At 41.7% G+C, this 14,602-nt stretch overlaps 2 protein-coding genes across 13 annotated transcripts in view; one reads left to right on the top strand and one right to left on the bottom strand.

Moving 5' to 3' along the window:
• The window catches only part of clstn2a (calsyntenin 2a), a 157,551-nt gene extending 152,650 nt beyond the window's left edge, over positions 1-4,901 (top strand). Inside the window, exons 13-18 of the mRNA XM_042219990.1 lie at positions 51-256; positions 446-613; positions 837-982; positions 1,097-1,217; positions 2,126-2,316; positions 2,484-4,901. Coding sequence (XP_042075924.1) covers positions 51-256; positions 446-613; positions 837-982; positions 1,097-1,217; positions 2,126-2,316; positions 2,484-2,684 — 1,033 coding nt within the window. The 3' untranslated portion in view covers positions 2,685-4,901. The remainder of the gene's footprint in view (positions 1-50; positions 257-445; positions 614-836; positions 983-1,096; positions 1,218-2,125; positions 2,317-2,483) is intronic.
• A 3,774-nt stretch (positions 4,902-8,675) lies between these two features.
• The window catches only part of LOC102305867 (SPRY domain-containing SOCS box protein 4), an 82,310-nt gene continuing 76,383 nt past the window's right edge, over positions 8,676-14,602 (bottom strand). For all 12 annotated transcript variants that reach the window (XM_005920610.3, XM_005920614.3, XM_005920607.3 and 9 more), the window contains one exon: positions 8,676-14,068. In XM_005920610.3, coding sequence (XP_005920672.1) covers positions 13,941-14,068 — 128 coding nt within the window. In that variant the 3' untranslated portion in view covers positions 8,676-13,940. The remainder of the gene's footprint in view (positions 14,069-14,602) is intronic.

The raw sequence follows: 14,602 nt of genomic DNA, 5'->3' as shown, positions 1-14,602 counted from the left end.
TGTGTGTGTGTGTGTGTGTGTGTGTGTGTGTGTGTGTGTGTGTGTGTCAGGTGTTTCGGAGAGGACACATGTCTCTCCATCCCAGACATCAAGGCAGTAGTTATGGTGCTGCCGCCCAGTGAACCGAGAATCACCATTGCTGGATCTAATCGACTCGTCAGGCCTGCCAGCGACCTCCGGGGCCCGCTGGGTGTGGCACCTTTCAAAGAGCTTCACATCACAAGCACAGTAATGAAGGGAGATGGCTTCGGTGGACGTGAGTGGGCTGTTATAGATGCTCTCAGCTTATATGTGCATCTTAATGATGCTTTAGTTAATTTACAATCATCTTTTGCTTTTCTTTCTGTTGAGGTGTTTTATATTCGACCATATATGTGTTGGATATTTGACATCTTATCATTTCAAACACTTTCACACTTGTGCGATTTTGTGTGCGTGCATGCAGCCCGCAGGCCAGGAGTGATGGAGGTAATGCACAATCTGGACTACTGTGATGTTCTGGTAATTGGAGAAGAACTGAATCCAGACAGAGAAAGTCTAGAGATTCAACACAGTGCTCTGCTGGGAAAACACCTTGATGCCACCAACTCTACCTCTGGAATATCAATTTATGGTAGGCTGTGTGACCTTCTGCAGTCTCATCTTAGGGAAAAATCTGGAAAATGGCGTGCCCTTTAATCAGCAGTCAGACGATCATACATTAAGAAAGATGTAAAGGTCCCTGAGACATGTCCCTGTCGTTTAATTACAGGCTTATTTATGTCGCCAATATGCAGTTCTGCTTCATGACATGTGTTGGATATTAGTAAGGCATAAATCTTTTTCTGTGTTACAAGGTGTGGACTCCATGGCTCACTATGAGCAGGCACTGAGGCAAGTGCGCTACAGGAACTGGCGACCAGCCAATCTGAGTGAGAGGAGGTTCAGACTCACCTGTTCGGAGCTCAACGGTCGCTACACCAGCAACGAGTTCAATTTGGAGGTGAGTTTGATATATATACATTTTTATCTACCAAGTGTCTGTGTCTTATTTTTATGGTTTGTTTGTTTTATCTTTCAATGTTACCCTGTTTCGTCTTCTATTTGTTCTGCATAGGTCAGTGTTCTTCACCACTCGGCACCTGTGGAGCACGCCAATCACATGGCTGTCCAGCCCCAGTACATGAGACCCGTCCATCACCCACTCATGATGCACTCGCTCAACTCTCACATGTCAGGTAAGACACAAATAGAGTCCAGTTCATTTATAAAGCGCTGGTCCTTAACAACGGTCGCCTGTGGGTGACTGTTTCTCAGGAGGTAGAGCAGGTCGTGTACTAATTGAAAGGTTGGTGGTTTGATTAAAGTAGTGAACACTCAGTTGCTGCTGATGTGTTCACTGGAGTGAGAATGTGTGCCGATGTGAGATAGATAGAAAGCACTTAGATATAGAAAAATACTTGTGTGAATGAGACATGTTGTCTTTTATCCTGTCCTGGAAGACAGGATAAAAGCTGAGCAGTAGTTGGTCATTGTGGAAAGGAAGAACTCGCTTTAAACAAGAGATGTTTTCCAACCAGGGAATAAGGTTCCCCCGTGAGGTACTTCTGCGTGAGCTGGGGGGGAGGACATGGACACAATAGCTAAACTAATCTGAAAACAACTGATTGAAAGCTTTGATCAGGAAGGTAGCTTAATGTAAAAACTAACAGTTGGAATATAGCTAAAAGTATAAAAACCAAGTGTTTGATAAATGTACGCAAGCTAGCTAACTGTGTTGTTTAACAAAGAAGATACATAAGATAGATAACATAACAGTAAGTAAACAGTTGAATAGCAAAATTGTACATTCAGTCACTACTGTGGCCCCACTGCAATTTCTAATTTATGATTCTAATGAGCATTTAGTTTACTTGTACTCTGTTACTCCGATGTAAAGCATTTTCATTCGTTTTTTACAGGATTGTTAGAGAACTTAAGGGAAACGATGAGTATCATAGGAAACCACTGTTATTACTATTTTTTTGTGTGTGTGTGTGTGTGTGTGTGTGTGTGTGTGTGTGTGTGTTGTGTGTGTTGTGTGTGTGTGTGTGTGTGTGCTGTGCTTGCGTATTGTGTGCTATAATGACTAATCTGTTTTTTACAGGATCGGCACCTCCTGCAGCCACAGTTGTTATCGTGGTTTGTATCGCAGCACTGGTAGTGATCGTGGTTATTGGAGTCTACAGGATCCACGCCACACATCAGGAAGGGTCGAGAGAGGACGAAGATGAGGTCAAAGATGCTGAGGAAGAATGGGACAACTCTGCGCTCACCATCACTGTCAACCCCATGGAGGTAACTCTAAAAGATGTGGTTTAGCATTTAATGCCATTATCAGGGTATTTTCTTTAGAGGAAGGACAGAGTGGAAGACTGAAGATAATGTCCACAGTACTTGTTAACAGTATGAACGTACCTGCAGTTGTGTCGTTTATACGCTGATTTTTGTTTGTTGTTCTCTAGAACATAGGAGGACCTCAGGCTCTGGGTGATGAGGTAAGGCAAGAAGAACATGAGGAGGAGGAAGAGCTGGTGGGAGGAGTGACAAGTGTTGAGTCGGAGAACAGCGATGAAGAGGAAGATGATGATGAAGGGAGAGAAGCTGCTAAAGAGAGAAAGCAGAAGGGGAAACTCGGATGGGACAGTTCCTCCATAACATACTGATCACGAACATGTAAACATTAACACATATGTGCACAAACACACGCTCATGCACATTCTCATCGGACACACACATAAAAATACACAGCACACACGTATCAACCAGACATTCCTTCATGCTCTGTAAAGGTATACACACACACACACTCTGATGAAATAATTTACAATCTGTTGCTGGAAAATACTCTTCTAATCTTCCCATGTTGTCATTTTTAATGTAACATCTCCCCCTGCTGGACGCAGTCAAACATGGCGTATGACTGAATGGAAATCGTTGTCTGTGTGTGCATCATTATTCACGTCACAACCAGTAAAGCAGAGAAAAATATGTCAAACAAGCACAGTCGAGTCATTTATTATGTGGGCACATTATAAATTCAGTCCCAAACTCTGAGCCACGAGCCAGATCTTAAATGATGTGACACTGATACGAAACACAAGCTTAAAATTGACTTTTATCCCAGTGTTCAGTATGTGTATCGTATCCTCCGTTACTTTTAAATCTTTTATCCATCAAACTGATTGTTTTTAACAATTTAACAGCAAGGTCTATCCATCTACGCATCAGCTAGTTCATGTATCTGTAACATCTTTACGTAGAATTCCCATGGCCCTGATAGTAGGTATGACATAGCTGTGCTCTCTCTGTGTTTCCTCTCTTCTCAACCACAACACGTTTATGTCCTTAAAGTCTGTGGTTCTGTGGCCTGGACACTAAAGAGAAACATTCCACATTTGTCCTGATTTACTGCATGTACAGAACAAAGTAGAAATATCAATTTTTGAACTGAATCTTTCATCTTTGAGTTCCTTGGATTATCTTGAAGCTAAAACAGTCACTTTTCCATTAGCTTAGAAGCTGATTGTTTGCATCTGTGTGTGTGTGTGCCAGATCTATCCGTGCTGTGGCCCAAATGTTTACTGTTTAGGAGTAGCTAACTTTGGTTTTTACTCAGCACATGCAGTGATACAGAAATGTTGCAGTTTGCCACTATGACCCCATGTTTCCTTTGGTTTTATCCATAGTAAAGGGAGTCCTCTATGCAATTATGGACCTACCATAAAGGATTGGTGCACAGAAACAGGGGTACTCCAGATATAAGAGACAGATATAGAATTGATGCAGAACAGGCTATAATATCCTGACTTTAGTGCCTAGTATTGATCATTTTCCAGAAACAATATACATTGCACCTCCCATCTATCAGTCAGTAGCATCTCATCTTAGACCTGCCGGTTTCACAAACACCTAACTTGTCACGAGTTTATCTAGTTAGACTTGTCTCAGAGTCAGGCCGCTGTGATGTCTTATGTTGTGTACAGCGTCCTTGAGCAAATAAAATAGCTTTTGATGCCAACAATTTATAACGAGTTATATACTGTAGGATCTCGCCTTTAGCAAAACCAACAAAGTAGGATTTTCTTTCCTATTTTGTTCAGTTGCAACAGGCGCGTCTGTGAAACTGGCTGCAGAAGTCCACATCTGCAGCTTGTAACACAGGCTTTCATGTCAAAGCAAAGGACACCCACAGATATCAGCGTGCTGTTTTTATCCCTCATGTAAAGGAAAGTAAATTCATTGTGCAAAGTTGTCGGAGCGCCCGTTTGAAGTCGTGCGTAGATGTTGACAGAAACGGTGGTAAATTTAGGAGAAAAGAAGCAGCGCTTATACAGTATATCCACATTCCTGCACAACTTCACCACAGCTACAAGAAGAAGTGGATACTTCACTTACAGTCATTCCTCTTTGTACCGGCGTCATTACTGATTAACACTCACTCTGACAAAATTAAATTCCAGTTTGTTTAAAAGCTAAAAGAAACCGTGACATTCCCATCTCTGCTCACAGGAAAGCACCGGTCACACGTTCGTGTGTGGACAGTATCTATGACGACCTCTCTCACTGAGCTCTCTGATACTATGTGTCCTGCTCACCTGTCCCTCCTTCTGTTGGCCTGTGGTTGTGATGTCATCATTGTGAAATAACTGCCTTGTTTCCTTTTTCCCTCCCTCTTTGTCATAATATGCTTCTGAAGATTAAAGATTAAAAAAAGGTTCTTTTACATATAATAACAAACCCTGTAAAAATGTTCAAGACACTTATTTTATATATCAGTTTCTTTTTCTTTTTGTAAACTCTGTGGTTGGGATTTCTCTCTCTTTAGTGGTCATCCCACTGCTTCCTGTATATTGACCAATAAAGACTTGTTTTAGACTCTACAAAGCTCTCCTTCCTGTCTCTACGCTATACACCTGACCTGATGTGCACTGTGTGTGCATGCGTGTGCGCGTGTGTGTGTGTCGAGCAGCTTATAAATTGAATAATTAATGAGCTGTCATTGTAGGTGTTGGCCAGCTGCATGAATGCATCATGCTGGAGCTGGCTGCCTGTGTGTTTCATTTGTTTTCATTACAGGCTTACACAGACAGAGGCAGGTGGGGTTCACATGGAATCACTGTGTTTATTCAAATTGCCTCTGAGCCAAAAGGAAGGAAGATGCTCTGTGTAATAGATTTTCAATCTGCAAAATGGTTCGTGCACGAGGTGAGCAGTTTGAAAACTCAGAAACAAGAGTTTTTAAAAGGTCCCAAAATAAATTGGGGGGAACTTTGAATTTTCAATCACTTACCTGCATCTTCTGTTTTTTGGAGGGGGGACAATCCTGAAATGATCCTTGTCTTCATCCCTTAAAATAATCACTGGACTGTTTTTCATATAATTGCCCAGAACATATTGTATGTGCATAGCAGGTTATTATTAGCAAGGATTATTTCTGCATATTCAGTCGTTTTAGGACCCCACGTGCCAAAACAGCTGGGTCATACTGTGCCACAAGGTGCAGCACTCAGCTGACGCTACAACAATTTGTCAGCCTCTCTCTGTTTCTGTCAGCGGGTGCAGGTGTAATTGCAAATACTAACCTTTATTTCCTTCATCATCGTGGTGTATCCTCTATCAGACTCTTATTAGTCAAACCATTTCCTGATTCCTTTCTGTTGTTTTTCATGTTTCTGCCTTAAGCACTCTAGTTTCACCAAAGGATTGAAGCTTTTTATTGTCTAACCTTTGAGCTATTTGCCCGTTTTTGTTTAAATTTGGAGTTTCAGGTTTCACAGTTTCTATTTTCATATGCATAGTAAAAGCACAGGCACAGTTAACAGCACACTATGATGGGACCGACTGTTTCTTCTTCACTGAACTCTTCACTCTGTGTGTTTGTATTTAATCATTACATCTAACGGGGGTCATTTGTCATTTATTAGTTGAGGTTTTCTCTCATATTATTGTAAGGTCTTTATCTTACACAATAAAGCACCTTGAGGTGACTGTTGTTGCGATTTGCTGCTATATAAATGAAATTGAATGTATGTTCTTATAACTTTTTGGAGATTTAATCAAATATGTCATATATATCAATATCAACATGTCACAAAAGTGGTGGCACAATTATTGGGAAAACGCTTTTTCCTTTGGTCACTAGAGGGCGCTACAGCAACAAAAACAAAAGCACCTTGCCCTAAACAGCTCGGCTTCACAGCTGCTTGTTTGATCAATTTCTTAGATTAAAATGTTTATTTGTTTTTTGTTTTGTTCTTACTTTTTCATAAAAAAAAAGATAAATATTAATCTAAACTCGTGTAATATTCATTTTTATTGAATTAGAAAAAGCTAAATGTTGTGGTAAAGATTCTCACTGATTGGGATAGTGTGCATTCAGTGATGCAATATTGTGCAACTGGGACATATTGAAAACACAACAGTTGTGAATCACTGTGCGTGTCCAGAGCGAGGGAGACTGCTGCTGCCGCCCTGGGGTGTGCAACATGTTCAGAGACACAGCTCTGAACGTGATGTAATGATTGTGCCACAGGACAACAGCTGTTTGGAGAACAAGAGCAGGTTTATGCTGTATATAAAAATATAGATGTAGCTGTTCAGTGTAAGGTAACACTGATCCGATCATCTTGGTTACCTTTTATAGTCGCTTTGTCTTATCCAGGAGTTGGGAATCAGTCATACAGCTCATGTAACATCTACGTATATCTGACTTCAGCTGGCTAAATCCGCAAAGAGCATTAAATGTCAGCGCAGCAGCAGGTCAGCTGATCACAGTCTGTACACAAAGAAAAGAAATCGACTGAAGCCCCCAATGCAACATTTTTACTTGTTTTTTTCTTTATTCTCGCCCCCTGCCAAATCTCACATTAATACAAATACATACTAAATACATGCAAACCGATCTTACAAGGTTCAGCTCACAACTGTGAAGCATTACTGCCCCCTGCTGGTGGAAGGCCTAACTCACCTTCCAATGACTGCACGTTGAGAGATCAGTTCTGCGAAAACTCCACAAAAAACAGAAAACTGTTACATGCACGGTTGTTGGCTGATGAAGAGGAACACATACCAATATGAATTTATGCGCTGTTAAACAGGTTGTAAGTTTAATCTTATCTTGCAATATTTTAAAATGAAACAAAAAGCCACTTGTCAGCTTTCCTGCAGAAAGCCAAACTGTACATGTAACTAAACTTCACACTTGGTTTTTGCTGTAACGATGTTTCTTGGCAGTAAATCTTATATTGTCGGAAAGCCAGTTTATTTCCCCTTAAATGATGCCACATTTGTAAGACAAATGCATTTGTGAGTTGAGCAGCAGAGTTGAGTGTGTGGGCTGTGTCCATGAAAAACTTGCCAAATCTTCTAGGCCTCTTCTTCGGTGTCGTTTAATGGATTGGGTGATTGAAGTCTGAAGAAACAAGAAACATATTGGCAATTATAAAAATTGATTCATTTAGCAAAAAAGGGCCTGAGTAGCATATGGACAAACATACACCACCACAGCAGCCTGCCACAGTCTACTCATGCTGGTGACCAACTTGGTCACACACTGCTGTGGGATGACATCCCATTCTTCAAGAGTTTGGCACAAACAGCACGCCCAGACTGATCACACAAGTTTTCAACAGGGTTGAGGTCAGGACTGCAGGCAGTAGGTAGTCTGGGATAAACATGAAGGTCAAAGTTTGGTTGTCCATGGCAACGAGATATGGGATTGCCTCTGGTTGCAGACATCTCTCTGCATTGAGATTACTTCCCATGATTAAAAGCCTTTTTTTCCAGCGAGGGAGATGCTGCCCCACACAGTCACACTTCCTCCACCTAAGGTGTTAACCTATTAGTGTATAATCAGGATACCTTTCTCTGCGTCTTCTCCACCTTTTAACCTTTTCATCCAACTATTGTAGGCAGAATCTGGACTCCTTACTGAATATAACATTGGCTGTGTGAAGTTTGTTCCAGAGCTTCTTCGTAGAGAGCCGTCGGTCATATTGTCCCACAAACCTTAACTGCAAATCAGTGGCAGACTGCCCATTCGGTCTTCTTAGGACGCCCACTCTGCAGCCCATCTCTGACATCGCCCATTATATGGAACTCATTCTTCAATCTGGAGATGGTACTTGGGCTTGCTCCAAATAACACTGCTCGAAGTTGGCCTATTTTACAGGCTCTATCCAGATCAGTCAAACGTGGCATGCTTAGAGGAGACAACAACTGACTGCTGTAGCAGGGTCCATGCTCACAGACGCTGACTAAAAGGTGCTAATCAGATGCCTGATAGTCAGCCCCGGGTGGGAACCAGAAGCTCAAAACAAGGTTCAGCAGCAAAATAGGCTGTTTGGCAGAGAAGATTTGCCAAGTTTTTCATGGGTGCAACCTGCATACTCAACTCTGCTGCTCAACAAATGTGGGACCATTTAAGTGAAATAAACAGGCTTTGGAACAGAATATGATTTATTGCAAAGAAGCATTGCTACAACAAAGAAATAATCGCACAAATACAAATTTCCTTACTTTTTGTGTTAGGCTCACACATGCCAACACATGTGTGTTGGCATGTGTGAGCCTAAACTAAAGCATATTTAACTTTTGTCATTGGCGCTTTGATGTCTCATAAGCATCCTAAAATGACTCTTAATTTGAAGTTTGCAAGAAGTGTTCAGAAGCCTCAGCGTGTGGTCAGTCAGTGGTGATCCCACAGAGCTTTTCATTGACCGGCACTCATTAAAGTGGATCTATTAAACACTAAGATCTTGTGCATATAAAGAGTTGCAGCTTTGTTCTGGCTTGGTGTTCACAGTATTGCTGACTGTTCACTTCTGTACACACTGGATCCCTGAGGATGAAGAAATGCAATTGACTAATTAGTAGCTTAATGTGCCTTCTTAACTGAAGAGCACCGAATGTTCAATAACACTGTAATGGACCTCAGAGGGGCCAGAATGCAATTAATAGCTATTGACTTTGTTCAGCTCTTTTACTGCAAATATGTGTTGTTGTTTTTTATAGTCTGTAGATCTCTTGATTGGATTTTTCACTGTAAATTAATTTAATGTTGTTGTTCCCCGGCAACCTGGCCAGAGTGGAATTGAATAACCGATGGATGTATGTATGGATGTTCCTCATATTTATCCAAAGACAAGGATATGCTAACACTCATGATCAAGATATGCAACTTTAACACTGAGGGATGAAACCAAGTGGACAAAAACTGTCATGCTCTGACACACATCAAACACACCCTCTGGAATGGGTTAGGATATTTAAACAGGATTAACACAGTTTCATCCTGTTGGACTGTTCCAGCGTTGGCTGGAAAAACTACGGACATATAGTATGTGTGTGTTTCTGTGCTTTGCCTACTAATTTTCCGACACACTTACAGACTTGCACGCACATGCACACAGTCCCTCGTATGTGTGTCACACACCATAGCAACACCATCAACCCTGTTATCAGGCAAAGGGTCCTGTTTCTCATCCCTGTTCTTTTCCTTCGCGTTTCAACCTGTCCCCTTGTTTTGTTTTTTACTTCACTAATGGACCGCTGCGTGTGTGCTGATCTGCTGGGGTAGATGAGAGGCTGCAGTGCAAATGCACGTAATTATTATTCTTCCGGCTACGAAGTGACATTCTCCTTGCTTTAAGGCAAAGTGGGAGTTCCCTCTTCTCTTTGTCTTTCTGTGTTGATTTTTTTCAGGGCTGGTAACACTGAAAAACACTGTAGCGCCACAGCCAAAACAGCCCATGCAGCCCCAGATGGTCACAGTCATAACAGTTTTATGTGATGAGTGCTCTGGCTCGCTCAGCTACATTGGCAACACATAATGTTTGTTTCCCTCAGCACATTTGTTCAGCGAGTCCCTTTTTTTATCTAAAAACTGATGACAGGAAAGCAAAATATTGAAGGATGTCGCTGCCGTTTATTCAGATAGCTCTCCACTTTAAACATTTTCTCTCCTGGTCTTTATCGCCACTCTGAGGCCAAACTATCTAACTCGGGGAGGAAAAAAGGAAAGGCGCGTTGTGTCGCGGACCCTTTTCACGCCTCTGCTTCCTGCCCAAGTCCCAGAATAGAAAAATAACAGCAGCTTTGTTGCCAATTCTCTGCTTTAGCGAGCATGAGGGTCAAATGTTTTGAACAGACTGGATACAGCAGGCACTGTATTCCTCTAAGGTCAGATATTTTATTTTAGTATAAGCTAAAAGGATTTTACTACCGAAGACATGATACTCATGCCTGCCTCTGCTGTGCTCTCCAGATTTTTGTCACACCATACATTTCACTAAGCTGCTTTACTTTTTGCTCGGACACTTGGCGAGAGCACAAACGTGGAACTGGAGATGTTTATATGAGGTCATTTTCCAAGCTACACAAGTTTGAAATCGTTGTGTGAATTGATCTCGAATGACTTTTGTGTTATTTGAGAGATGCAAGATATTCTTTGGGGGCAGATTGAAGTGAAAAATCTAAAAGTAGAAGGAAGGCTTGTTGTCTATAATCCATCATGGAGAAGTGCCTGTTGTTGTAATAACATTTCACATATTTTCTACTTCCATCAAAGAGGTGAGTCTCCCCAGGCCAGTCTAAGTAAGGTTGTGGGATTTACTTTAGTTATTAAAATTATTGACAACTGCAAGGATGCAGTGAATAACAATGTTAACCATCCACCAATTTAAATGTATATATTTTTAAATTAAAGCATTGTCTCTGAATGTAAGATACACACAGATGTCTTTTTGAATTTACTGTCTCATATTAAAAACAAGATTATCAGTTCTGCTGTGGAGTTTGAGCAAGATTTATGCTCATGTGACTCATTAGGCAGATAAAACTGCTGATGGTCTGCCTTCTGTTAGACATAAAGAGTCTGTGAGTGTGTGTTTAAGGATACACAATGTCCTGTTAAACTAAGTGTTGGATCCATCTATGGCAGGATGATGACGCAGGAGCATCATTACATGGTCTGTCTGCTATTGATCTCCAAAACAGTCCCCTGTGTGCTGAGATATGGTGAGCCTGGACCTAATGATGTTTCAGTGGGAGTCTGATTTCAGATTGTGCAGCGGAAATATGACGCCTAAAACTACAGTGAGCCTCGGTAATGTTTGCGTTTGCGCTCCGGACGTTTTAGGGCATCGGTATCTCTCTCCGGCTGAGCGTGAGCTGTATTTACAGCTGCAGGAGCTGATGAGTACAGCATTAGCCGTTTACGTCCTCAAGTGGAAACTGCACACTTGACAAGAACTTACAGCTAAATACTTAACAGCCCAATTTTGCCTACCAAAGCCTTGCTTGGGAGATAAAATGCTCCCGGAGATGCAATTAAAGATGCTGAAACTGTCGACCCAACGGACTCGCACCTTATTTATTCACCTTTTTTCTTGTAAGATGTGTTTAGGCTGACTTTAGCACTGTAAACGCTCCTGCAGTCTGCTGTTTTCGGGCCCAGTTTACGAGATGAAGTAAAGAAGAGAAACACAGAGATTTAGTTTGAAATTCACTTGGCTTTTATTCACATTTCATGTCTGTTGACATCTCAACTGCACTGTCTGTCCATACATTCGACTACGTACGTGAACAGGTCCTTTCCTCCCCCATCCTAACCTACAGAAACAGGAGGTAAGACCACCGCCATCACAAATAATAATAATATTAATAATAATAAAATAATATTAATAATAATAAAAGCAGCATCGAACAAACAATTTTTAATTTCTCTCCCTTCATCGTCAGCATCTTTGCATTTAATTTACCTGAATGTAACCATCAATGATCAGTTTAATGAAACAAACAGAACTAGCCTGTTATAAATAAACATCGTCTTCCTACCGTCATCAGTCAGACCCCCACACTCACAATAACAATAATAATATTAATAATAATAATATTAATGAAGGATATAAACCCAAGAGTAAAAAAAAAAAAAATCAAACCAAAAAAACTGACTTAAGTCATTAATTGGAAAGAAAACGTGATTGGTCTTCAGTGAGCACGTGTGTGGTTGTGCATTGGTCATCTGCATCCTATTATGAGCCAGCAGCACATCGCCCGCGCTGCTACAGCCTCGAGTCGCGGATCGAGTCGGCTTAGATCCGCCCCTGTCAGTTTGTCGTTCGTGGTCATTAAGACAGTTGTGCGGCGAGCGCGACGGATACCGTCCGCCCGCGGTGAGCTACAGCAGGGTGCTACAAACAGCGGCAGGTGGCGTCTTCGTGCCAACAGCGTGTCCGGCCCGCGACCTGCAGCTCGCAGATACATTCGTGCACTCTGCAGCTTCCTGTGATATACTTTGGTTGTGAGATGACATCGTAATACATGATCTAGTGTCTGGTGAGGAATGGTTCGCAGTGCCGTAAAAAACAAAACAAAGAATCAAAAAGAAAGTAAAAAAAAAATTCCAATACTTTACACAACAAGCATGATTGGCCCCTTTCAGACACGCAGAGCAGTTCCACTAAACTAAAAATCTGATGACAGGCTGCTGATTATTGTTGGTGATCGTCAGCTACATCTGCTACAACTGAAAGCCTCACTGCTCCAGAAGTTTTGGGAGCTCCATATTCAAACAATCTGTAGTTTGTAGGGCAGTGAAGTACAGTTAATGAGCTCAATCTAACTTATTAAAGTTGTTTATACATTAAATAATAATCGCCCTTAATTTCTCAGCTTTTGTTCAGGGTGATCACTATGATAGTACCAGATTCTGTATGTGAAATATGCAAAATCAAGGGACAAGATTTTGCTTAGTGGGAGCACTCCGGTTTCAGTTAGTAGTGCACATGTTGTTGGAGTTCTACTGATCAATCACATTAGAGCAAGCTTTGGTTGCAGAGACTTTGCACACAGCAAAGGATGAATCACTTTACTTTTTTATAGCTTTTTGAAAATTCTGCACCATAAACAAAAATCGGCAGAAATCTCAGCCTAAACATCCGTTTGGTTAAATCAGTCGACTAATTCATTGATTTCCACACATACAGGATCAGAAACATCCTGTATGTAAAACGGTTTCCATATAGCTCTACTGGAATCTCATAAAACAACAGTAGATTAAAATCTGTCATATGTTAAAACATCTTAAAACTGAGTGAGAACTAGTGACTCTCCCCCCCCCCGCCTTAAGTTAATTTTTATTGCAAGAGAGCACTTTTTCTTCATAACGTGACGAACATTATGTGCGTGTATAGTTGTTACGAATATCTTTCTAAGTCTTCATTTAAAAGGGCCAGAAATGCTACATGTCTGAAAAGGGCTTATCTTTTAACTAATGTCTCTCTGAAGCCAGGACATATCTTTTGGCATACTAACTTTCAAACTGTGCATAGAGCCCATTAGCCACACTTTGATGTGCTCTGTATGCAGTGTGAGCTTTTGGTCGCGGCCCGATGTCAATCTGATAAAAACATTAGTGCTAAAATCCTTTTGGACATCTGGACTCTGCAGCCTGCGCCAGTGGAGATCACGAACACTCTCTATGGGATCCAACAGCAATGATAATGGTCGCTGACTGCACGTCAGAAAGGCCTCCGTGGATGGGTTTAGTGTGCTTTCTCTGTGCTGTTTTTATTCCCGTCACTAGGTGGCGGTGGTCGTCTTACCACAGTCTTTTCGACTGCTTAACCACGCTGTGCCATCTGAGGATGGGCTTTTATTCTGGATGAGTGAGACACTGATGGGACGCCATCATTAAGAATTTATTTCAAGTTCTGCGCGAATGAAAAAAAGCAGCTCAAAATCCAAAAGAAGCTGGTGCTGTCCTATTCTTTGTTTGACCCCCGTCAGTTCAGACACCATCTTTATATCCATCCTTTTAGAAATCTGCAAGAGCTGTGGCGCTCCCACTGTGGACATGCTTGCATCGATCATCCATCTTCGGACTTCCTTGTATTCCCAGCTGGCTCTACAGATGTCAGTCACTGGTACTGGAGGTAATTTTTTAAGGACTGGGGCAGAGGAAGGCGCTCGATCTCTTGAAGCCGGTCCCGACCTAACGCCACTCTGGCCGCACGCCGACACAGGTCCATCAGAGGAAGAGGCTCAGCTGAGGAGAGGGGAAAACGGAGAGGTTTTGTTGAAAGTTAGAGGAAAGTCAACATATTTGACACAAATAACTGAAAACACGACCTGCACTTAAAAAAATGCCCTTATGACCATCTGCTTGATGTCCACGTTAATATACCTCAGCCATTTTTTCAGGCGTAACACCTCTTTATGTTTGTTAAACATGAATAGATTAGAAAAAGGAGAAATGGGTCATAGAGGGTGACGATGCACACCTTTAAATATTTACACTTTCCACACGCAGGCGCCATCAATGACACCTTAAACGCGCCCACTACTTTAAACCCACTGAAACAGAGACACATGCTTCTCGACTTGCTCTCCCGCTGATTAAGAGCACATTTGAAGCAGGCTGCTGGGTTATAAATACACTCATATCTTGCACAAAGTTCAAACTAGTCCACATCGGTGTGACACTGTTACATCTCGTCTACAGTCAAGGTTCCTGGTCAACCTTTTCTCTGACCTTCAGCTTTAGTTAAGGAGGTAACAGATACTGGAGGCGGCGGTCTGA

This window comes from Haplochromis burtoni, unplaced genomic scaffold, assembly GCF_018398535.1.
Source record: "Haplochromis burtoni strain Fernald_Lab_line unplaced genomic scaffold, NCSU_Asbu1 Contig_41, whole genome shotgun sequence".
Lineage (NCBI taxonomy): Eukaryota > Metazoa > Chordata > Actinopteri > Cichliformes > Cichlidae > Haplochromis > Haplochromis burtoni.
The sequence above is the reverse complement of the archived record's forward strand: the minus strand, read 5'-3'. Positions and strand labels throughout refer to the sequence as shown.